The sequence below is a fragment of the Etheostoma spectabile genome, chromosome 17 (assembly GCF_008692095.1).
Source record: "Etheostoma spectabile isolate EspeVRDwgs_2016 chromosome 17, UIUC_Espe_1.0, whole genome shotgun sequence".
In the NCBI taxonomy this organism is placed as follows: domain Eukaryota; kingdom Metazoa; phylum Chordata; class Actinopteri; order Perciformes; family Percidae; genus Etheostoma; species Etheostoma spectabile.
In genome coordinates, this window is record NC_045749.1 from 13,682,665 (window position 1) to 13,706,489 (window position 23,825).

General features: G+C 41.7%; 2 protein-coding genes across 9 annotated transcripts in view; one reads left to right on the plus strand and one right to left on the minus strand.

Annotated features, from left to right (window-relative positions):
* The window catches only part of wdfy4 (WDFY family member 4), a 43,254-nt gene that overhangs the window by 11,003 nt on the left and 8,426 nt on the right, over positions 1 to 23,825 (plus strand). The window contains exons 14-54 of one of the 4 annotated variants that reach the window (XM_032541611.1): positions 484 to 1,202; positions 1,855 to 1,948; positions 2,053 to 2,267; positions 2,430 to 2,533; positions 2,697 to 2,922; positions 3,167 to 3,243; positions 3,329 to 3,547; positions 4,211 to 4,389; positions 4,477 to 4,708; positions 5,247 to 5,398; positions 5,476 to 5,587; positions 5,668 to 5,858; positions 5,982 to 6,134; positions 6,278 to 6,348; positions 6,674 to 6,832; positions 6,977 to 7,071; positions 7,179 to 7,275; positions 7,397 to 7,599; positions 7,807 to 7,973; positions 8,553 to 8,672; positions 8,762 to 8,941; positions 9,024 to 9,182; positions 9,656 to 9,782; positions 9,884 to 10,035; positions 10,456 to 10,694; positions 10,790 to 10,911; positions 11,043 to 11,234; positions 11,330 to 11,439; positions 13,898 to 13,975; positions 14,127 to 14,318; positions 14,407 to 14,482; positions 14,702 to 14,811; positions 16,480 to 16,628; positions 16,737 to 16,851; positions 17,177 to 17,262; positions 17,353 to 17,415; positions 20,772 to 20,814; positions 21,004 to 21,123; positions 21,212 to 21,335; positions 21,420 to 21,529; positions 23,039 to 23,189. In XM_032541611.1, the coding sequence (XP_032397502.1) occupies positions 484 to 1,202; positions 1,855 to 1,948; positions 2,053 to 2,267; positions 2,430 to 2,533; positions 2,697 to 2,922; positions 3,167 to 3,243; positions 3,329 to 3,547; positions 4,211 to 4,389; positions 4,477 to 4,708; positions 5,247 to 5,398; positions 5,476 to 5,587; positions 5,668 to 5,858; positions 5,982 to 6,134; positions 6,278 to 6,348; positions 6,674 to 6,832; positions 6,977 to 7,071; positions 7,179 to 7,275; positions 7,397 to 7,599; positions 7,807 to 7,973; positions 8,553 to 8,672; positions 8,762 to 8,941; positions 9,024 to 9,182; positions 9,656 to 9,782; positions 9,884 to 10,035; positions 10,456 to 10,694; positions 10,790 to 10,911; positions 11,043 to 11,234; positions 11,330 to 11,439; positions 13,898 to 13,975; positions 14,127 to 14,318; positions 14,407 to 14,482; positions 14,702 to 14,811; positions 16,480 to 16,628; positions 16,737 to 16,851; positions 17,177 to 17,262; positions 17,353 to 17,415; positions 20,772 to 20,814; positions 21,004 to 21,123; positions 21,212 to 21,335; positions 21,420 to 21,529; positions 23,039 to 23,189 (6,283 nt within the window). Of the gene's footprint in view, positions 1 to 483; positions 1,203 to 1,854; positions 1,949 to 2,052; positions 2,268 to 2,429; positions 2,534 to 2,696; positions 2,923 to 3,166; positions 3,244 to 3,328; positions 3,548 to 4,210; positions 4,390 to 4,476; positions 4,709 to 5,246; positions 5,399 to 5,475; positions 5,588 to 5,667; positions 5,859 to 5,981; positions 6,135 to 6,277; positions 6,349 to 6,673; positions 6,833 to 6,976; positions 7,072 to 7,178; positions 7,276 to 7,396; positions 7,600 to 7,806; positions 7,974 to 8,552; positions 8,673 to 8,761; positions 8,942 to 9,023; positions 9,183 to 9,655; positions 9,783 to 9,883; positions 10,036 to 10,455; positions 10,695 to 10,789; positions 10,912 to 11,042; positions 11,235 to 11,329; positions 11,440 to 13,897; positions 13,976 to 14,126; positions 14,319 to 14,406; positions 14,483 to 14,596; positions 14,812 to 16,479; positions 16,629 to 16,736; positions 16,852 to 17,176; positions 17,263 to 17,352; positions 17,416 to 20,771; positions 20,815 to 21,003; positions 21,124 to 21,211; positions 21,336 to 21,419; positions 21,530 to 23,038; positions 23,190 to 23,825 lie in introns of all 4 variants that reach the window. The other 3 variants (XM_032541610.1, XM_032541609.1, XM_032541608.1) reach the window with 3 other exon arrangements.
* Positions 17,294 to 20,763, minus strand: lrrc18a (leucine rich repeat containing 18a). Of its 5 annotated transcripts, none has more exons than XM_032541629.1 (4): positions 20,616 to 20,763; positions 19,839 to 19,916; positions 19,501 to 19,622; positions 17,299 to 18,440 (listed from the first exon to the last, which is right to left on the minus strand). In XM_032541629.1, exon 4 carries the CDS (start codon positions 18,434 to 18,436, stop codon positions 17,606 to 17,608), a length of 831 nt encoding a protein of 276 aa, XP_032397520.1. In that variant the 5' UTR covers positions 18,437 to 18,440; positions 19,501 to 19,622; positions 19,839 to 19,916; positions 20,616 to 20,763; the 3' UTR covers positions 17,299 to 17,605. The 5 variants fall into 5 exon arrangements, with proteins under 5 accessions (XP_032397523.1, XP_032397520.1, XP_032397519.1 ...); XM_032541628.1 differs by having other exon boundaries at positions 20,531 to 20,617; XM_032541631.1 differs by lacking the exon at positions 19,839 to 19,916 and having other exon boundaries at positions 20,616 to 20,657.

A 23,825-nucleotide genomic window follows, 5' to 3' on the forward strand; every position in this document is an offset into this window, starting at 1 on the left:
GTGTGTGTGTGTGTGTGTGTGTGTGCTAGTTTGTGAATGCAGGCTTGTTTTGGTTTGTGTTCTTTGTACTAACATGGTTAAAGCAGGTGGCAATCAGATTGGGTACGACCTGGGTTGGCAAGTGTTAAGAGCCATTGTGATTACTCCAGTTTCAGTTAATCACATTTCCCTCTGCGTTCTGCCTTACACATTACCTACCTGATGGATTAGGTCTCTAAATTGAATAAAGCTAATGTGATTTTGTTCACCTCTGAAAACTAGTTACCAGAAATGATTTATGATATATCTAAGCGTTTCATCTATTTTTCATGACATAGTTTTAATTGACCAGGGAGATGCTATTAAATGCTGAGACTTTGAGCTAAGCTTAGTGTCTATCAAAATACAAGTATAGAATTCGCTTTGTCATGTGTGTGATTAGGCTTAAGTTCCACCTGCTCACTGTCCAAATGGTCTGTCTGACTTCTTACTTTTGTATTTCAGTCTGTGCTAAAGGTGATGGAGAGCCCCAACAACTGGGACGCCTTCAGGAGAGCAGGAGGCTTCACCGGACTGCTTTCTGTGGTGATTGACATGGAAGGAGCTCTGTCTGACCCTCCTCAGGGAGAAGTGTGGAAGTCCCTCGGGCACCAACTGCTGCTGGACCTCCTCCTCCTCACTCTACACATTCTGGCTTTGGCTGTGCATCTTCACACAGTAAATGCACATCATTTTGAGACTGGTGGCTTTTATGAAAGGCTGGCAGAGGCTTTACTCCAGCTGGGCTGTTTTTACATAGAAGGCCCTGAGAAAGTGAAATTTGATGGAGAGGAGGGCTCCTTTCTAAGGACTGCAGAGGACCACCAGTCTCCTGAAAAGAGCTTCCACCAGTTTGTTGAGTTAGCAGAGGCCCCTGAAGCTCCCTCCACCACACCACAGCCCAATCTGCCTGTCACTCTTCGGACATGTATAAGGTTGCTTTCCTATCTTGACCAGTTCGCCACAGGGACAAACTCTTTTCTGGAGATAAACTTGGGACTAGAGCCAGAGGATGGGTGTGACGGAGATAAAGAGATAAATGGACCAGCAGGCCATGAAAGAGTGCATTCAGGGTCTCCTCCTGTCCACTTGATATCAGGCCAGCAGTCGATGGAGAACACACATGGAAGGTCCAGAAACACACCATCCAGTATTTCCACAGTCAGCACAGAGTCTCAGTACAGGTGGATATTTCTAAGTATTTGGAGGTTGTGGAAACCATATTCTTAAACAATAATTTTTATTTTTTCTCTACATCAGGGCTCTTAAATGTTTTTTAAGCCAGGGACCCCTTAGTTGAAAGAGAGACAGAGCAGGGACCCAGCACATATTGTATTAAATTTAGTTGCATATTAACCTGGGCGTACAATAACGTGTTGGGCGGCCTAAAGTCTTTACACATACCATCTGATGGTACATACAATACTAAGCTATTAAAATAATAATAATTATTGACATTCATTCGTATATTTATACTTCATGTTTTAATGTTAAATGTACATGTAGCACATTGAATCCTTAAGCTTAACTGTATCTGGCTACCTTAGTGGCTACCTTTTATAATAAGCGTGTCATCAATATTGTGTACATTTTTGCTATTAATATGTTGGACTCATGTTTATGTATATTTTCAGACATATTACCTTTGAAACTTTTTTAAAAATGATTGAACAATGACGTGGGCCCACCTGCAGTAACTCTCAGGACCCCTAAGTGTCCCAGACCCCATGTTGAAGATCTCTGCTCTACAGTCATATCTAAATTGGAGGGAATGAATGTGATCTCATAAGTGTCAACCCATACTTTTTTGTTTTGTGTTTTTTGCTTGGCTTTCAGTAGGTTCACCTGCAATCATGTTATTCTTCATCCAGGAGCAATCCGGGTCATTATGACTCTTCTTCCAACCGTATTTACTCCTGAGTACCCACAGGTACCTTTTTCTAGACTGAATATATTACAGTCTCTTAAGTTGCACTTTATTAAATACAGGCTATGGCCCCAGTTAAAGACACATTCCTTTCCCTCTTTTTCTAGCTCTCTATGGAGGTCCAGTTCTCACTGGCGCACCACATCCAGGCCATGGTTAAATCTGAACGAAACCGCCAGATAGTGTGCGAGGGGGGGCTGGTCTCCACACTCCTGGCTCACTGTCAGAGCATGTTGCTGGCTCCAAACCACCTGTTACATCTACCGGTTACTCGCATCTTGGAAAAGCTCTCCTCCCAGGCCATCACGCAATCAGACTTCAGGTAAAACATACTCCGTTTCCGAGGTTCAGACACATGCATTTCTTAATTGCACTGGGTATGAAGAGGCTTTTTTTCTTTTTAAATCTATTTTTACAATTGCAATTTTTACTACAATATTCTGAATCTGACATCTGATGTTTGTGTTTGCGTTTTCCTCCTCAGGAAGTTCCTGTGTTTAGGGGACCCACTCATGTGCTTGGCAGACAAAACGGCGATGCAGTCGCAACTAGAATGTCACCCACTAGTCAAAGCTCCTGTTTCAAGTGGTACAGACTAGTTTTGTTCTAGTGACTTCATCTTTCTGTTATTTTTATACCTGCCCTTTACTCATGCATGTTAGTTTCAGTCCACTTGAGGGGTAATTTGGCCTTTCAAACACAGACATCAATCAGATCACACATTGGATTTTGGTTGTGTTGTCTACACTAGATCACAATACAGAGGAAGAAGCCGCATTGGGATCTTCAGGAAAGACACTGAAGCGGACCTTCAGCTTGTTACAGTCTACAACTCGCAGTGAATCCTCTGGTTTGGCCATCCCTGTCCACCAGATCATCAGTCTGGTGACCATGACATCACCACGCACCTTCAGGCCACACCGACTCTCTTCCTCACCTGCCTTTGTAGAGTTTGACATGAGCGAGAGTGGATATGGGTGAGTCCTTGTTTTACTGGGTGTCTGTGCAGTCCTGCAATATCAAAGAGACTAACCTACAGTTGATGACTAAATGGGACTTATTGTATAGTTATGCTCTATGTAAAATAATCAGAATGTACTGTATGTGCTGCAACAATGACCAGTGAGGTTTGGGTTGTGAGGAAATCTCTGTAATGTTAAAAAACCCCGCAAAATATCAATTATTTACAAATTTCTTGCCATGTGATGGCATGCTTTGCAGCTGTCTTTTCCTACCTTCTCTGGCGACAGTGAAAGGAGTGACTGCTGATTCAATCCCAACAGGTGGAATTGGAGGAGGTAAGGGATGAGTCTAAATGCTTAATACTCACATATTTGTGAATAAAACAGAATACAATGGCTAATAATCTCTCTCATATTTTAGACTGTCGGGGTTTTCCTCCTGTAGCTGGTCTCTCATTTTCCTGCTGGTTCCAAATCAACCGGTTTAGTTCAGCATGTGACTCCCACCCAATCCGTCTACTGTCAGTGATTCGCCACATGTCACGGACTGAACAACAGTACATCTGTCTGTCAATCTCCTTCTCAGCCTATGACGGCTGCCTGGTCATCTCCACAGAGGAGGAAGCATTTACATACCTGGGTAAGAGCAATAAAAAGTTTGGTCAGTATTACCTTAAACTTCACATAACATTTATTGATTGACAAAATTAATTAAAGAAAGTAGGAGAATTTCTTTAGTTTTCTAGTTGTCTTGCTAGCTTTCAAAACTGTCCTCTATTCCTTATTAATTCTGTTTACACCTATCTTGCACCTGGTGCAGCGCGGCACAGTGCCCGACGCAAAGGCCCTACGCAAAGCCCAATGCAAGTGTCTTTGCTATTTTAAGACCGACGCATTATTAATTTCCACACAGAAACAGATGATTTAAAAAAAATCCTGAACTCGTCAGAAGTGGTAATAATGCTCTAATTTTATGTCCTCTTTCTCTACAAAGCTGAACACTGCTGTTGCCCTTTGTCTGCGGTGACGTAAAACGCATCACTCAACCTGGTGTGCCCGGATGTCACCGGACTACACCATTTTGTAAACATAGTCATACTTAGAAATACAGAGAGAGTTTTGTGGCGCTGATAACTTAATTAGCATTATATTAACTTATTTGGAAATGGCTTGAATGTAACGGACGTTCATTAATAGAAAATAGTCAGGCACTATAGCTTTAAAATGGGACTGCACAATAGTTGCATCATACATTTTTACTGCAGAGATAGACCGAATGTCTTTCTCCATCTTTGTTCAACAGATATGATGGAGCCAGAAGTTTTTCCCCCCTCTTCTTTGCCTACGTCACTGAGGTTCCGCTGCTCCAGCATGCTGGTCCCAGGTCAGTGGCACCACCTGGTTGTGGTCATGGCCAAAGACGTGAAGAAGAGCTGTCTGACTTCAGCCTACTTCAACGGCAAGGCAGTGGGGACAGGAAAGGTATGACAAGAGGAGAGAATCTGAGCAGCGGATGACTGAACTGTCATTTATGTATTCATGTATCATAGCCTCTGCATTTTCCGTCAGATGAGGTACATTCAGCCATTCCCTGGTCAGTATGTCTCCATGGACCCCGCAGCTGTGATTGATGTGTGTGGCCTGATAGGAACACCAGCTCTTTGGAAGGAGCATGCTGCTCTAGTATGGCGAGTGGGTCCGTCTTACCTGTTTGAAGAAGCTTTGAGCCCTGAGGCCGTGGGTGTCATGTACACACAAGGCACCGCCTACCAGGGCAATTTCCTTGCTCTGCGCAACACAGGTGGGTGTCAAGATCTTGTGCAAGTATTTCACAGGATTTCCACAGAATGTCTTTTGTTTACTTACAGTAAGTTGTCCTGAATAAGAGCATGTTATACATGCTGAATTTGTAATTATATATCTGTTTGTGGTCTGAGTCAAATATGAGCCTAGAATAACATAAGGTTGTTTCTAGATGCATTAGGAATGTAATTTTGATCAGTCTATGTTCATCTATTTTGTGCTATGTATGTCTTTCCACCATGCCATGGGATGCAGTAAATCGTGTTGTTATGGTGCTCATTGCAGAACAAATGATTTTCTTTGCTATAGGGGACCTGTATACTGATGCAGAACAACTTTGCTAATGTGTTACGTGAGGACATTGTTAACATAGAAATAGTTTGTAATTAATATACCAATTACATATAATTTAATGCAATTGCACAACTAGTTGTCTTAATAGATTGTAATGCTTATGGTTCCACATGACATTTGACTTTTGTAGAGCAGTTCTACTTTACTTACTTGTGTCATCCCACATCTTTCTTTGTGTCCAGGCCATGATCTAGATGCTGAGTGTCTCCCTCTCAGGCTGGTCCCTGAGGAGAGGATCTCATTTGGTCTCAACCCAGCAATTTGTACATTAACCACTGTCATGCAGATCAGAGAAGATTACAATGAGGTGGACTGCAGACTGATTGCTAAAGAGGTAAGATGAGTCCATGTTGAACCTCTGTGTTTGTTGGTTTGCTACAGAATAACAATCATTGTGTGCAATTATTACAGATGGGGATAACATCTCGGGATCACTCAACCCCTGTGTTCCTAGCTCAAAATATCAGCCAGCACCTAAGCGGTACATCTCGCACAATAGGAGCAGCCCTGGTTGGACATTTTGGTAAATAAAGTATTGTTTGAAAGTTTTTTTTGCAGTTTGGTTGATTCTTGCAGGTTAGCTCATGGTCTATTTCCTTCTAGGTGTGCGTACATTCACCCCCAGCAGTGCATCCAATGGTTTCCTGTACGTTGGTGGGCCTGCAGTTGTTCTCAGTCTAGTTGCAATGGCGCCTGATGATAGCTCCCTGTATGCAGCTGTCAAAGTACTTTGTTCTGTTCTGGAGACCAACTCTGCCATGCAGGAGGAAATGAACCGCATCAACGGATACAAGGTTGGTCGGACCTGGCAAAATCACAGTCATGTTATGTAGAAACAGACATCAAAATCTGCTATCTTACTATTGTGATCTGTCTTACTATTGTGATCTGGTATGTATAATTTGTTCTCCTTGTAGCTACTAGCTTTCCTGCTAAAGATGAAGCGCAGTCTGGTCAGCTACAGAACCTTTCAGTTGGTACTGTATCTTTCAAACTCAGTGGAGCTGAGCTCTGGGTCTGGTTGCCTACCGAACACACTTGCTTTCCAGGCCCTGCTGTGTGACCTGGAAGTAAGAATCCACATTTTAGCACAAAAGTTCAGCAGCTGTAGGGATTGGATCATTTTTTATGTCCACCCAGTATTTATTTGGAACGTCTGTAAATGTAAAATTGTTTATTTTGTGTTGCTGTCTCATTATACCATGTCTTTTAGGTGTGGCAGAACACATCAGATAATTTGGACCTTTCAATCCTAAACCACTTCGCTGAAATGCTGTCCTCAAGGTAATCTCCACAGCTATCGGCATGTGACAAAGAACACAGTAGCTTTAATCTAATTCATTTTCAAGTCACATGGCCAACTAGTTAGATTACACAATTAAGAGGGTCCTGTTCAGGATTGAAAACACTTTCTTTGTCAACATCTGCAGCAGCCTTGGGCATCAATGTCATGTAAATGTACAACTAAAACAGTCATGGGAATGTTTATTTGAGTCAGTCACAGAGGCTGGAGACTGCATGACTGAAAGCGTGCATGGATTGCTGAATTAGATTTATGGTCAATGGGATATTAATGCTTTCTCTATTTCTCTTTCTGCATTCTCGGCAGTGACAGCAGAAATGCAGTGATCATGCACAGTATGGGCCTGCTACCAAAGCTGCTATTTGAGCTTTCCAATCCTGCTGTGACCGTTCAGAAGGTTAAGATAATTTCTTGTGTCATCACATCACTCCTAAAAGCTCACTTCACCCCTCTGGACATACGCAGGTACAGTCTGGGAATACATCTGCCACAACATTAGTATTCCTGTCATATATTATATATTTTTACATAAAGATATAAGGTCAATAACGTTTTCAGGAATAGCTCTGTATTCAAAACGTCCTTCAAAAGGTCTTTTTATTTGGTCAGACTTGGGCTCTTCCTGGTCTACACACTCCCTCGTCTTAGTAACATGAATGAAGGCAGCGAGCTATCTGACAGTGATCTTTCACAGGATACGCCAGGTACACCATATAACACCCAACCACATCTTATACAGTCGATTACATGTCTCATGGATGACACAAGTTGTTGTCAGTACTGACCCAGAGTTGTCTTATTTGTGCTGTAGCTCAGAGTTCTGATCCAGCAAGCCTCATCTGGATCCGCAACCAGCTGTTATTCTCTCTTTGTGAAATCCTCAACTCCTACAGCATTCTAATCAAAGAGTGAGTGGCATCTGTTACTACTTAGCTAAACCAAAACATATTTCCTGAGTATTTCATGTGCCAAAATATCATAGCAGAAACATTAACTGAACCAGTCTGTAATGTTCTTCTTCCCTACTAGTCAGTCGAAGGCCTTATTAGATGCCCTGAGCAGTGATTGGTTCCTGGTCTTCCTTCAGCCCCACCTTCACCAATCCACCTTGAAACTGGGTCTTGTCCTGCTCACACACTTTCTGTTGAGTCCCAGCCAGCAGAGCAGCTTCAGAGAGGGTGTACTTCCAGTTACACTCATAGAGTGCATGGAGGAACCCTTGGCTGTCTTGGGTACATAGAGTTGAATACCTTCTCAAAGTAAAGCAGGAAAATAATTAAAGTGATTTTATATTGTATTTACATACTGACAAAAAAGAGGTACTTTTATTATAAATATTTGGGGTTTTCGTTTGACATTTCCATGCCGTTCAGTGTAAGGAACAACAGTTAACATGATAACATGATGATTCTATTGTTGATTTCTTGCCTTTTCACCAGACAACCTTCAAGCCCGTTCTTGGTCTTATGAGAGCCTCAACACCACGTGTCCAGGCTTTGATGTTCTACAGGGGCTGCTGATCAGACACTCTCACCTACCTCAGGTGTTTGAAGCCCTGGCTGCTCTGCTGGTGGAAAGGAAGGCCAGTCACACTGCAGAGGGGACGGTGGGTAATTTTCCATATGGTAAATCATCATTAATCTTTTTTTTTCCTTCGTCATTTTTTAAGGACAACACACATTAATCAACATTATTGTAAATGTGCCAGTGTTAGCCAGCTGGCTAATTTTCAACTGTAGCCCTTTTGGCAAATGTTTTGAGACCAAAGCAACAGGAAACTGACAGGTTCAAATTTACAACAGACATCAAAATGCCATAAAGGCAGTAAGCAGAAACATTCTCAAGACACGACAGAACAACAGGAAGCGGCAATAGATGTAATACATCAACAATATCCACATTACGTACATGCAAACAACACAAAGCAACAAAGCAAAGCTTTGACACATGCAACACAGCATTAAGCAATGAGACAAAGGAATTAGAACAATTATGATGGAGATCTTGATAAAATGTTAAAAGACACAGTAAAAGTTAGTTAAAGTACAAGTGAATATTTCATACATACCCAGGCAATGGAGAGCTGACTAAATCTGATGATGGGCAAGCCATGGGACAAGTTAGCCAGTTATAACTATAGCTTCATCTTCATCCCTGTGATAATGCTCTTATGTGTCATCTACAGATGCATTTGGATGATATCCTACAGTCACTGATTAACAGCCAAGCAGACAATCCTGCTCAGCAACTCTGTGTTGAAGCTGCGACAATACTGCTGGAATTAGTCAAAGTCATCATCACTCAGGTAGGAATGTAATAATCTTACACCTTCAGTATTTCTCACCACAAATTAATAATGTGCAATACCATGTATTACTCTTTATGTTTTAACAGCCTGTTCCTCCAACAAAGCACATGTCAGGCATTGATGCATCATGGGAGCAGCAGCTCACAGCAAGTGTGATGCAGTTCCTTTGTCTTCTCCATAACCTCCGGCCCAGAGACCCACTGTGGGCATCACCAGAGTTTCTCCATGCACTCGCTGGAGTTGTGTACCCTGTGGCTGTTTCAGAGGTTTGTGTTTTTCTCTGGATTAATGAAATCTAACATTTGTCCTATCTCTTGTCTTATGCACTGGTTTGTTTACTTCTTTCAGGGTGGGGTTGAGCCTTGCGTAATGAGTGAAGGTGAAGACAAATTCAAGAATCATTCAGACAGGAAGCCGGTGTGCGACTTCATTCGTATTCTAATAATGGACAGTCTTCTTAATGTGTCTGTCAGCACCAACGCACATCCTCTCGTTCTGCTGCTGGAGGTGAATGCGTACACACACACACACACACATATTTAACCAATTATTTACTGTATTTTGTTGGCTCAGAGATTACACTCACATATTAACATACATGCAACACATATGCATTAATGCGACCACTGAAAAAAGGCTCTTCAAATACTGCAAAACTCTAATCTCTCCAGAAGGTGCCACTCTTTGCTTAGCTACTAAATAAGACAGAGCCAAGGTACTATAATGTGATTCACCACTAGGAGAGAGCGAACACCACTAGGTCTGCAGAACTACAGATTTCTGTAGAGGTGTTTCCAGCTAGACAAGCTCAATTTATATGTACACACACACACACACACACACCACAACCGATACCTACACTTTAGACAAGATGTCAATCAAGCATAATAGAAGAGCTGTTGCATATTAAAGTGTCCATCTAGTTTTTCTATATCTGTGTCAATCAAGTTTTTTACTAATAAAATGCTTAAATGTCACAGTTTACCCCTGACGGTTCATCGCTGGAACAGAGGCAGAGTTTCCAGACTGAGTTGCTGGAATTAATCATGGACATCATCCAGATGCTCAGCCATGAGGAAGAAAACAACACTCATCTCAACTCACAAGGTACAATTACAATGCATGCTTCCCTCATAGCTCCAACTGGCTTGACCATGCCCAACATCAAAATCTCTCATCTGAATGTGCTGCTTTTTATTTTCTCTCAGACTGCAAGAGTCAGACTCCGGAAGGACAGATGGGCACGTTGATGGAGAATGTGGTGCTCTTCAGTAAGACTCTGCAGCAGAAACTTTACAGTGGAACATTCTTGGGAGACTCTGGGAGTTTGATCAACTTCCTTGGAGATCAGATTGTTGTGGTGAGACCAACGCCTATACTAGTTTACACGCTAGGGTTGGGTACGGTCCACATGTTTACTTTGATGATTAAAAAGGGCTGCTGACCCAACGGTACCTTTTTTTGGTACTTTACTCGCTGTGAAATATCAAACATTTATTTCAGTGAATAAAAATAAGTCCAAACGTCTCAATTTCAACATTTTATTTATTTAAAAATAAACCCAAACCTCGCACCTCCATATACTTGGATGTTGTGAATGTTTTTACCATAAATCTGACATTTGAAATTCATAAACATGCTAACTAATGTCAACCTGTGAATTAAAGTATTCTGATAATTGTCGATGTGAAGTACTGCATTGTGAAAATCTGCCCATAGGCCACTTACCGGTACATTAATCCAGTTTAATACTCTGATCTGATAACCGTATACTTCACAGGCTCTGGAGAAAGGCCAAACTCAGAAAGAGAAGACAGTGTCAGCCCTCTACTCATGCACCAATAAAGTCCTGCTTTATCTCTTGTCTCAACCACGACATTCCCAAGAAGAAAAGGACGGGGTCATCAGGGCATTACAGACCCTCATTGAGCGGTGGGATGTTGTCATGGCAACTTACAATGCAAATGTGAACTTCATTACATGCCTTCTTCATTGTCTGTTACTGATACGATCGGGCAGGTAAAACAAAAATCATACATTGGGATACACAGAAACATGTTGTTGAAACCAGGATTCACTGGTAAGTTAAACAATCACACTTTTCTTTTTTGTAGCTACCCCGAAGGTTTTGGATGTGTGGCACAAAAAGTGCAGAACAGAAAAGCTTCGTACCAACTGGTTGCTACCAGAACCAGGCATTCTGCACGCCTCAGCAACGGAGCAGACATTACCTCAGGTATGAATGCCTGTATGTAAGGGTTCATTTACATCCATCACTTAAGCCAGACATTTTTGTAGATTCAATGGAGGTTTACTGGGCCACTAGAGAGAGTTCAAAACGCAGGTGTGTGCGTGTTTGTGTTCCAGATGACAGAGAACTAGTGTCCTTAGCGGAGGCCTGCTGGTCAAAGGTCATGGCGGAGAGGCAGCACACACTTGAAGAATCCTCTAAGATAGAGATTTCAGCGAGCCACACAGCGGAGACGAGGCCTGTCAGCATGACTGACATCAGCCCTCTGTGGGAGGAGATGGCACACAAAGCCTGGCGGCTACACACAGGTTAGCTCTCACTATGCTAATAACTGAAGAGGGAAATGATTCCTGAATGTTAGCTTTGTTCTTGATGTTTTTTTTTATTTTGTTTTCTTGCTCAGAGTCTCAGAAGCAGAAGGTGGCCAGCAGCTCTCAGAAGACATTTGATACGATCAGCAGCGCTGTTCGCTCAGCTTTGGGCAGACAAGACAAAGAGTCAGTAACAGTAGAGGTAAATACACACACTCACTTTCCCCCAAAGTTTGGTTCTTTGGCACAAGACAGGCTAGAGAGATGACTGTTGTCCTCTTGAGGAGTGTGGGATTGTTACCTTTTCCCAGGTAACCAAGCATCCCAGAGTGCAGTGCCCAAACACTTATCCCAAAGTCACTGCTGTGTTTGTGCTGTGGGCCGTCCAGCCCTGTGGGGGTGTTTGATTATTTCTTTAAATGGATTTGGATTATCACAGCTGATTGCCCCTGAGTGGGCATAGTAATTGATATGTGTTAGGCCTATCCATGGGAACACTCACTACAACACACTGTTTGCTGCTGAAGGTTAAAGACGCATTTATTGTTGTTTTTCCCCCCGAAACACGTGGCCCACATCATTAGTTCCCCCACACCGCTTAAGACGTTGAGCCATCTGGAGCAGGGAGCGGGGACATATTACTCAGGCACACAGGCATGAAATTACCGCGTCTGTGTGTCTGTCTCATCCCCACAAAGCGCGCGTGTGTTCTTGTTTGTGTGCTTCTCTTGCAGACCGAAATCGGGTTGGCAATTATAGTGGTACCAATCTGATGAAAACATTATTCATTTGATGTTATTCTTTATCATATCAGTCTTTGACAGGCTATCAGAGAGGGTGATGAATTGTTTTTCCATCTGAGAGGCGGGGAAGAAGAGGGAGGGATATTTGCCTTCTTCCTCTCTGCTGTGAGTTGCACCACTTCCCTCTGAGTAGGTTGCAGAATGCAGTGAGTAATAAAAAAAAAAAAGTTGTTCAAATCATCAGTAGTGGTCAGCCACTCAGTTCATTTTACATTCATCTTCGTGAAGAAACAAGTGAGTAATTAATTAATTTCTGGATCATCAACTTATTACCTTTAGTTGGCAAGTCATGAGCTTATGGGGAGTTTCTTGTCAGCCACTGGATCCATAGTGATGTATTTCTACACAGCACTGAGCATAGTTTCCGGGTCTCAGATATCTACTTTTATTAAACAAAAAAGGAGTTTTAAAGCCTTCTGTAGGTATGAAGAATAAGAATGAATGAGAATACAGAGACTGATAGGCAAACTGTGTCCTCAGTCAAGCTTCAGTGCAATTCTTCTAGAGATTTATTTCATCAACGAATGCAGTTTCCATAATCATATCTGTGTCCTCATATTAGAAAGATAATTAACAGCACTAATGATCACGTTAAGTTCATTACACATTCACTGCCAGCCCAGAATGAAGTTGACATTATGTTGCCTTATCATCAAAGGTGGCGTATTGTTGGGAAGTCATTAAAATGGAAATGAGTGTGATGTTCTGATGTTAATTGCAGAGGGAAGAGATGAGTTATGTATTTAATGCAGCATTTAAAAAGCCAATGAGGTTCCTATCTGCTAAATAGGGTAATTAATGCTATATATTACTTATGTTTGTCCAAATAAAGGAATGAAATTAGAAGATGATGACGCCGACTTGCTGTTTATCTGCTGCAACACAGCTCTAGTTTGCAAACTTCATTATTACGCTCTGTTTTTGTCTGTAATATTTCTATAATCTCTCCTCAAATTACTCTTTTATTTTTTTCTCTGCACAACTTCCCATTTGGATAGGCAGTCAGTCATTTAGAGAAACAGTTTTCATTCTCCAGAGGGCTTTTCAAAGTTTGTTGTCAACTTTACACATGGGTTTATTCTGAAATGATGTGGAATTTTTGCCTCTCTTGTATTACAGAAGTAGTTTTTTTTTTTTATTGTGCTTGAAATCAATTATTGCATTAATGGGGTTATTCGGCAAAACACAAAATTAGCATCTTTAAATAAGACTAGATATAAAGAGTTACTGTGTGTTCATTCAGTCAATGAAATGGCTTTCCTGGGTCAGCTGTGAGGATGGACACATGTTGTTTCACTAGTCTCTCAGCGAGCACTGCTGTGATGATGGGCTTAATGAAGCAGTTAACAGTCAGATATGATCCCAGTGTGTCTGATGAACATGAGCATCCTGCAGTGTCAACACGGCTCTGTTTTGGGGTTTTTCAATTTTTTTCTTTTCTCTTTTAATCGACACACACACAGACATACATACATTCACACACTCACCCGCAGTAAAGGCGCACACACACACACACACACACACACACACACACTAGCCTTGCCCTTGACTGTGGCGTGGCTCAGTGATATTAATGTTTATGTTAATTAGATCACACCAACAAATGATTACATTTTCAGACAGGGTTATTGTAAGACTGTAGCCACTAGCTTATTTTGCCCAGTGAATGCAATTTAGAACAGATGTAATTGTATGAATGCATTGTAATTGCATGAGGAAACAACAATACCGTTATGAATATGCAATCTCCGTGAACATGATGTGTGCTGTGTGTTTACAATATGAGCTAGAGAAAGAGCGATTGTGCCGCTCGCTCTTTTCATTTGCACCCATCAGGTTACTCTCCTTTGGTTGTAGGAGTTTCTGTCCTACATGGAGTCACAGCGACAGAGAGGCCACAGCATGTTCGAGAATATGAGGACAAGCCACTTACAGGTTTGACAAAAATGACTATACTATATAGTACAAAAGTAATAACCAAGAATATACTGAAATTAATGTAATCAAAAAGTCAAAATTGGATCTGTAATAATGGTTATCTCTGTCTCATTTATTCCCCCGGTCCTGGCCTGTTTCTGTGCCCCAGTTAAGAGCCAGTGAGTGGGAGCGAGTGAGCTCCAAGTGGCTTCATGTGGAGGCCGAGCTGCTGAGGGAGAGAGCTGTGTTTGGCCCTGGCCCAGGGGTTCTGCTGAATCGAGACTGGGTGCAAGACGCTGCTGAAGGACCCAACCGGACCAGATCACGCATCCGCAGAAAGGCTCTAAGACAATCCAAACGGGTATAGCCTTTTAGTTTAGAGCAGAATCTGTGGACCAGGGTCCTATTCAGTGTTCAACCTTTAATACAACAATGTGTTGTTAAAACAGGTGCTAGGAACGCTGTGTCTGGGTTTAAGGACTGGTATGTCTGAGGAGAACAAAACTAGAACAGAAGGTGACACAGGTAAAAAAAAAGAAAAGAAAAGTGTTGCCTGATGATTTTTTGTTTATTTGGTTTATACTATAATGTGGGTGATGGATGTAAGCTCAGTTGGAAAATGTGTTTCCTTTGTAACAGAGCCAAAGATCTTGTGTGAAGTTGGAGCAGAGGCTAAGGAGGCTGAAGAGGAGGGGGGACAGGATTTTGACCGTCTGACCTTCTTCCCTGTTCTGAATGAGACAACTGCTGTCACTGAGGGTCCCCCCGACCCCTTCACCTCCGAATCATGCTCCCTCACACAAGACTGCCAGGACATACGCATCATCCTGCAGGAGCTGCACCCTGGAGAGGAGGTACTGTAGCACAGGAGGATTTGTTGGTATGCTGGGTTTAAAACAACATTCCTCCTTCTGCCCTGCTAATATTCACAATCATAATTATCTGATGTAGACTAAGGGATTCCAATAGCCCAGCGCTGCTATCAGAATTTCATCTTTCCTCATTAGTGTAATGTTTTAATGTCGAGGCCCAGCTCAGCTCTTTGCATTCTTCCAGTGAGTTAGAAACCAAGGCACATGTTGACAGGGACTCTCATCACTCCGGCAACCAGCCGAGGCTTTTAATGTTTCTGACAGAAGTATTAATAAAAACAGTAGGAGGTGATGCAAGCTGTCTTGCATCCGCTTAGTAAGTGTGTGATGTGTGCAAGTGTGTCCTGTTGTCTTGCAGTGGTTCAGTGTGTGAGTCCTGCTGAGCTTCCTGTCAAATAAACACAATCATTAGCTCTGAAAAATGCGCGCACGCACGCATGCGCACGCATGCACATACACACACACACACACGCACACACACACACACACACACACACACACACACACACACACACACACACACACACACACACACACACACACACACACACACACACACACACACACACACACACACACACATGCAGTAACACACAAAGGGAGACCCACTCATAATTAGCTTGCCAGCGCCAATAGTGTGATTATGACAGTAATGTGTGGGGGGAGAAATCAATGGTCTGACATTAGGCTCTCAGTCAATAAAAGTCCTCCTTTTCTCTCCTTCTTCCCATCATCAGCTAAATCACCCACAGACTGATAACACATATCTGTCCAGTGCACAGTAAGGAGATAAGGAAACTAGTTTATTGTTATGTATTTAATCTTTGAAAACAATAAATGTAACTAGTGTCTGTAGTAGTTTCTGAAATGCAGTCATTGTTAGGGACAGTATTCACTGTTGGAATACTTCCATTCAGTACAATCTGACCATGATATTCTGTAGCTCAATGTAAGATCCCTGTGCCATGTAGCTGAGACTCGCTCACCTTGACTCTTATTAAACAATTTCACGTGACAAGTGATATTATCCGTCATAGCGTGTCTCTGTGTGCATTCAGACCAGAGGTTCTGATCACTTAGCAGGTTTCCTATTGTGTGCTTGGCAGTGATTCATTTTCCTAATAATGGCCAGGCAGTGCCTCCTCCTCCACAAAGTGTGTGACTCTGTGTCTGGGGGTAGGGAGGCTGATTTGATTAGTATAAATTGTGAGCGGCCTGCGGGTATGTTGGGGCCCCATATGGTTTTTGGGTGCTGTGTCCCAGAGGGCCAGCAGAGGGGCCAACAAAGGGAGACGCCCAGGTGCACACACTCACTGTGAAATGAGGAGAGACAATAGAATTATCCACACATTATCACAATGCAGTTAGCATTAGCTACAACCAGTGCTGAAAGCAGCATGTGGGTCCACTTTGGCGCTGGATGAAACACACAGTCACACGGCTCCCCATCAATCAGCTCTGATAATGAAGTGTTCAACTGTGTCTTTTTAATAATGATTAGAATATGTGATTAAAATGATCAATCAAGTAAAGCCTGAAGTGCCTGCGTTGCTGCCATGTCATGTCCCGGGAGAGAAGTGTGCTGATGTGTATTGTGCCTCTCACACGGGGCTTAATGTATCTCTGTCTCTCTCTACTCTCTCTCTGTAGATAAAGGCTAAGATGTGTGTAGTGACGGTAAGCGGCCTCAGAGTCACAGAGGGTGTGCTGCTGTTTGGGAAAGAGAGCCTGCTCTTGTGTGAGAGATTCACACTTAGTCCTGCTGGAGATGTTTGTTGCAGGAATCACCACCCCAGCAGGTACAGCTGCGTGCAGTTGCAGCAAAACGTATAAAGAGCATACATTAGCTTTTTAGTTGTCTGCATCCGTCGTCTATCCTTCTCTGTGTCTCTTTCTCTCTCTGCCAGTGTGAGGGATTCCTATATTTCAACCATGCTGAGTAAAGATCTGCCACCAGCCCGTTGCAGACGCTGGCTTTATGAGGATATCAAGGATGCCCGCTTCATGAGTTTCCTTTTAGAGGTCAGACATCCTAATGCTCCAGCAGATACCTTGAATTAACGTGCATCTTATACTACGATTATGTCTAGGCAGGATTTAGTTGGAATGCATTCACATTAGATGCAAAAGTTTGTCTCTGAGCACTCATAGAAATCAGATTGTTAACTTACTCAGTTGTTTTACATTAGTGGTTTCTGCGTGTGTATACAAGAGACAGTCAAGATGCATGTTAAGTCTAGGGTTAAAATGATGGATGGATTAAAGGGATTGATGGATAAAAATATTGACACAATTGTCATTAAGTCTTAGTTGCAACACAGCCACTGTGCATCTCTGTCACTATCAGGGCAATGCTATCGAGGTCTTCATGAAAAACGGACTTTCAGCCTTCCTGGTATTCCTGAATAAAGACCACGTCTCTGCATATAAAAGGTACCACATTTATTTTAACTGGATGGAAAAAATGTATATTTTCAGCATTATGATTGAATGTCATTCTTTCCGCTCTCTTTCTCCCTAAAGTTTGTGCATGGTAGTGTCAGCATTAAAAGGTCGAGGGGTTGCTGAGGTCATTGCCAATGCCAGGTAAGACTCCACAGTTAGTCACAGTCTTCCAACAGCACATTTTGAGACAGTAACATGTAAACACTCTTTTTATTTATCAATTGAAACCGAAAATAAATCCAAATAAATTTGTGACATACTAAGATATGCAAATATTCATAAAGTTTTGAGAGTTACCTAAAACTGACATTTTTTACATTTGTTCAATAGTTTAAGATGACTTTTGCGATGCTGTCTGGTGGTTTGTGTGCTCCATCTTTCTTATTCTCCACACATCTTGATTGATTGTTGCCACTGAGTTTGGCACTATCAGTCCTTCATAAGTCCTTATCCTTTTCTCTTCAAACGCGTCACCACCACCTCCTCCTCCTTTAGGAACCCCTGTCCTTTGCTCTTTACACCTCTTAAGGCATGTCCTACACAGGCTGCTCTCATGGACGAGGTACACATTTTCCCCTGGTTCTGATCTTTCCTTCTGCTTCCCCTCACCACCCCCCTGAACATACGATAGAGGATTCCGTTTCATGTTCACCTTTGTGAGGTTGCATAAGACTTTCAAAAACTCTGGTGGATTGATGAAGAGGTTATCAAACAGTCCTAACTCTTGGAGATTATCTAGAGCCATCATAGTGGAAGGCAGGGTGTCCAGCTGGTTCATCCCCAGATAGAGAGTCTTTAGGCTGGTGAGCAAGCCTAATGTGGAGGGTAAACCTGCAGAGATTAGGCGGTTGTTTGAGAGGTTGAGGTGGGTCAGTCCCACCAGATTGCCGATGGACTCGGGCACAGACTCCAGCTTGTTACTGTGTAGATCCAGCCATCTCAGCGACGAGAAGTTCCCAATGTTATCTGGGAGATTCTGTATCAGGTTTCGGCTGAGGTCCAACTCGTCCAGGTTGGTAAGTTTTAGGAGACACTTTGGGAAGATGGTTATACCCATGTTGCTAAGGGTGAGTCTGCGTCGTCCATCTGGGGTCATTCGTATTGCCTTTTTGACTATCTTGAGTGTCAGCTTTGTCCCTTTGGCTCCCTTCCCTTTGGGCATGGTACTGCAACAACACAGAGAATTACTGAACAGGACAGTTTAAAATTTCAGCTCAGTCACTTTTGACCCCAAGAGGCTTATTGGAAATAATTCATCTAATCTACACAACCCCACAGTACTATAGCAAATAAATGAGTTGTGTGTATGTTTACGTGTAAATATTTCTGTGTAAGGCTGATGTGATTTATTCAGATACAAGGGCTTATGTATGGCCTAGGGCAGTCAGAAAAGCATGCTCTCTGAGGTATGAGAGCTTGAGCTGTGTTTGCTTGTGTCTCTCTCTGTGTGTGTGTGTGTGTGTGTGTGTGTGTGTGTGTGTGTGTGTGTGTGTGCGTGTGCGCAGTGTTGTGTCCGCACTAGTGCGTACTCACGCAGTGTTGCCCATGGGGGTATTTAAGAGCATGACTCTCTAATTAAGGCTAATGCAGGGGAACAATAGGAGAGAGGCGACACAGGGTAATACAGCAAAAACAAATGAGCGCTGATGCTTCCTCACCATTCAACTGATTGAGTTGTGTGTGTGTGTGTGTGTGTGTGTGTGACATCCACATGCAAGATCCACGTGTATTGACAGACATGGATGTACTGTACTACAGTACATGTGCACATGCACAAAGAGTCAAATCAGAAATCAGGACTTTGATAAATGATAGTGGGGAGTGTGATCAGGGCTTTGTGCTTCTCCCCTCCGTGTCTAAAAGAGCAAGGTGTGTGTCTGTTTGTGTCTGTGTTACACCCCAAGGCCCTCTCTCGCCTCATTCATCATCCTCAGGATGAGAGAGGTTATCCGCTGGTGCTTGTTCCCATTATAACCTCCTATAGAAAACTATTGCATGAAATTATTGCCTGCAATTAGATAACACATACTGGGCCAAATGCAATGATTGATTTAGTGTAGTTTTACAAAATAATTTGGTCAGGAGTTATTGGGCAAGGGGAGGAGTTATTGGATACACTTCAAATAGCTCCTCACTCTCTAAACCCATTTACTGTTTTTTTAAGTTGGTTTCCTACTGTTAAACCTTGTTTCTACATTTTCCACAGAAAGGAAGATATCTACTCACCATATTTTATCTTCTTTTTTTCTGAGTTTACGTTAATCGAGTAATGAGATTGTCTTTAGTGAAGAAACACACCCACGGCTTTAGCTCCTGTGAACTGGCCATTCAGTCCGAAGCTTCTCACCCTACCAAAAAATCATAATGTTATATCACAGCAACCAAAATAAACTACTTTAAAACTACATTTCCAATTTGGTCAGCATGTAGAAGCTATAGCTACTTATAAAACCTGCTAATCCTATTAATGTGGCGGCAAAGTCCAGAGGAAATATCAGGAATGCCACTTTTGTAAAAAAAAAAAAAAAAAAAAAAAAAAAAAAAAAAACATTTCCCTAGCTTACCTAAAGTCAAGGCTCCTCTTGTTTAATACCGTTACTTAGCAACTGGGTGCTTGGTGCCTGGACTTTATTGCCATGTTACTGGCCACAGAGGGAAAGGACATTTCAGGAGCAGTTGAATGCTAATTTAGATTAAACAAGTTAAGATAGGTGTTACATGAGTAAGATACGTAATGAAGTGTTCGGCAACATTGTCATTCAGTGTAGATGATTTGTTTAGCTTAACATGTTCTGGTAGATTAATCGGAAACAAGGTATTTTGATTGAGCAGTTTTTGTACTCACCAGTAAAGCACAAACTTCTATTTTAGTGAAAGTCTACTAAAGGATCACGTTACAACATTCTCTGAACAAACACCTAATGCTAACTAATTGAAAAAAACAACTAAAGAGAAACTATTTGTCTTAGCTGAACTTGTCTAAGGAGGAAATCTTAGACATTTTTCTTGGAAATTAGTGAACTGTTCTGCAAAATACATTTGAAAGAAAGCTGTTGTTCCTCGTTTTAACCTGTAATCATTAACATGTGCATGTCATTTAAAAACTCACCACACAAAGAAAAAGCATTACTTCCTCTTTTAAATAGCTCACTTTGTTGATGGAGGCTAGTCAGACAAGTTACAGTGCTACTTAAAAAGTATATTTCCTCACAAACTACAGATGGCAACATGCTACACCCTCCACATCTCTACTCACTTTTTATGCTACAAAGTGTATCCCACCTCAAGCACGTAACTGCTCCGACAGCTGTGGACTCACAATTTTAGTTTCACTCACTCACCTCCACACTGCTGCTTCAGAACTCTTGCTGTGTTACATTTCAACATAGGTTGCTAGGCAACAGAGCAAGCAGAACAACTTTGTGTTGGTAGGCAATGCTCAGTGATTAGCCTCTGATGCTAATTCAAGGTATTTGTTTGTTTTTATTGTGCTTTAGGAAGATACCTGTGGTTGAAAAGGCAGCCCTTGGTAAATGGCAGGTAATACAACAATCACAGCCCTTTTGTCAGAGTTGTTTATGCTTACAGATTAACATCTTACTCCTTTGACATCAGAAGAGACTGCCAAAATGTTGAACACATGTGACATTAATAGTAGCCTAGGTAACTATTTCCCTGTGTTATGTAAGATGGTTATCTGCTTAATATTACTCTTGTCTGTCCTTCCAGAGAGGGGAAATAAGTAACTTTGAGTACTTGATGCATCTGAACACCATTGCTGGGAGAACATACAATGACCTGATGCAGTATCCAGTCTTCCCCTGGGTCCTAGCTGACTACCAGTCAGAGGTTAGATCACATACAGTGACACATTCATATTGAAGGGGGGTGGGGTAATGAAAGTGTTACAGGTTTGATTTATCTCTATTGTTGATAGACACTCGATCTGTCAAATCCTGCAACTTTCCGTGACCTCTCTAAGCCAATGGGAGCTCAGACAGAGAAAAGGAGACAGATGTTCATCCAAAGATATGAAGAAGTTGGGAACATTGAAGGGGAAGGTATGATTTCAGCTCCTTACTTTTCATTCTTTTTTCTTTTAGCTATTCACTGTACTTTTCATTCAACACACTTTTACTTCATAGGAAATTTGTCGACACAATGCCACTACTGTACCCACTACTCCTCGGCCATCATAGTAGCCTCCTTTCTTGTCCGGATGGAACCGTTTTCACACACCTTCCAGGCACTGCAGGTGAGGCCTTGGACACTCATTGTTGGTTCATTTTATGCCCTTAAATAAAAAAGCTGGTATTGGATAAAGTTGTGGACTATGGGACTGACCAATTTCCACACAAAAAAAATGTACTTCTTTAGTTCAGAATACCATAGAATAGAAAATGGAAGAATATTTTCTTTATGAACCCCCTATTAGTTTGTGCCATTACATTAAATATACCCATCACATGCAAAGTATAATACTAAACAACTACACCTTCTAACGTGACTTTATTACAGCAAATATTTTATCAGAAAGGTCAATCATGGGCCGACCTACGGCTCACCTGGTACAGCAAGTCCTTGGCAGTGGCCTGGACTCTAATAAAAAAAAAATGCATACAAAGACTGAAAAATAATCTTTAAAGGAAAAAAAGAGAGGTCCATCATAAAAACTTAAAAGTATATAAAGAATAGTTAAAAGTTAACTGCATGATGACAGAGAAGATGAAGCGTTTCTGAATCCATTGCCTTTAGCAATTGAAGAGGTCTGTTGATGAATCAAATAAAATCTAAACCTGCTGTATAACAGCTACAGAACAAGACTTGCACTTCCTCTAACCATGTCCTTTTGGCATGAATGCAATGCTCATCTAGCACATGGGAGTCTCACACACATGAATACATGCATTCAAATCTACATGCAAACACGTTATAGTGATTGATGTATAATATATTGAGTATAACGGTATGATGTAGGACAAATCATGAATTGAATCACTGCTGACGACTGCAAGTGTGGTCTTGATTTTTCTGGAGAAATGAAAGAAATTTCAGTTTATTTCCATTGACATGCATCACTTTGTACATTTTTACTTTCAAGCATAAACTTGTTTTGGCGGCCAGATAGCTCAGTTGGTAGAGCGGTTGTCCATATATAGGGGTTTGCTCCTCGGCGCAGCGGGCCCGGGTTCTCCAGATTCTGTTCCAATGCGGTTTTTGGCATTAAAGCAGATTATAGGAAGATTTCAATATATATGCAAATAATTACAGAAAGCATCTTAAAGAAGCCAATGCAAATGCCCACAGATGTTACCAATTTACAGTACAGCATCCAATTGATTATAATGAAAAGGCATGCATATTTGATAGTAAGAATAAAGTAATAAAGATGTTAGTCTGGTGAATTATGGAGCCTTTTTGTCTTCTGAAGCGCATAACGGGTGTGTAGTAATATCCATAACTGGATTTACATATCTAACCGAGTTTACCAGTATATATGCTATTTTCATTCATTGGGGTAATTGTTTTACTCTAAATTACATTCTCTCTCATGAGATTTCCATCATAGATTATAGAATTTTACAGAAAGATGAAAAGCTTCCTTCAAATAGCAGCAAATATTTCTTGCTTACATAACACAATGAGGAATATAAAATATGGTTCACTACACTGAATCAAGCGGACTACTTTATTAATAATGCCTGCTTGCCAAGTTTGGTTCAACGGTGTGCGAGACGTCTGACAGTGCCTTCTTTCCCCACAGGGAGGGTTTGATATCCCAGAGCGGATGTTTCACAGTGTAAAGAAGGAGTGGGAGTCGGCCTCCAGAGACGACATGGGGGACGTCAGAGAGCTAATCCCAGAGTTCTTTTACCTGTCTGACTTCCTGCTCAACTCCAACCACATCCAGCTGGGTCAGTCACACAATTTCCTGCTAAGATATATGCCTTTGTTTTATTATCATTATTCTATTTTTTCCTTTTTGTCAGCAAATCCCCATGAAAACACTCAAACCAACAATGTGTTAGTCCATCCCTCAATACTTTCGGACTTCCCTTCCACTGTCTGACTTTCAGTCCCACGCCCATTTGTTTCTAGAAGACGTCAATCTTTAAAACTGGATGCTCATCGGAATGAGTGAACACATCACCCAGTGTAACAGTGTGGCTCATTGAGATGTTTTTAATAGTTTTTGGTATTTGGTCTGTCCATGGACTTTGATGGCAATACAAATTATACAATATCACCAGCTTATTTTTTAAAGGTACCACATTGAGTTGTCTTGTAAACAAACACAACTTTATTCTAGATGCCTTACAAATGTGTAGAATGCATTTCCTTCCTCATAAATAATTTGGAAAAACATTTTTGAAAGAAAAAATTGACAGTGTGAGCCAGTATTTACATCGACAAGGAGGGATTTAGATGGAATTACTCAAGTGGTAATGCACGTTTGGGACCTTGCGCGTGTGCTAGTTAAGCACAAAAATGACGGGAATGACGGGGATGGGGAACCCCTCATCAAAACATTGCTCCATAGTGCCACCAGT

What these genes read in the sequence shown, in the direction of transcription:
- lrrc18a (XM_032541632.1), bottom strand. Translation starts at nt 18,436, where the DNA reads ATGCCCAAAGGGAAGGGAGCCAAAGGGACAAAGCTGACACTCAAGATA.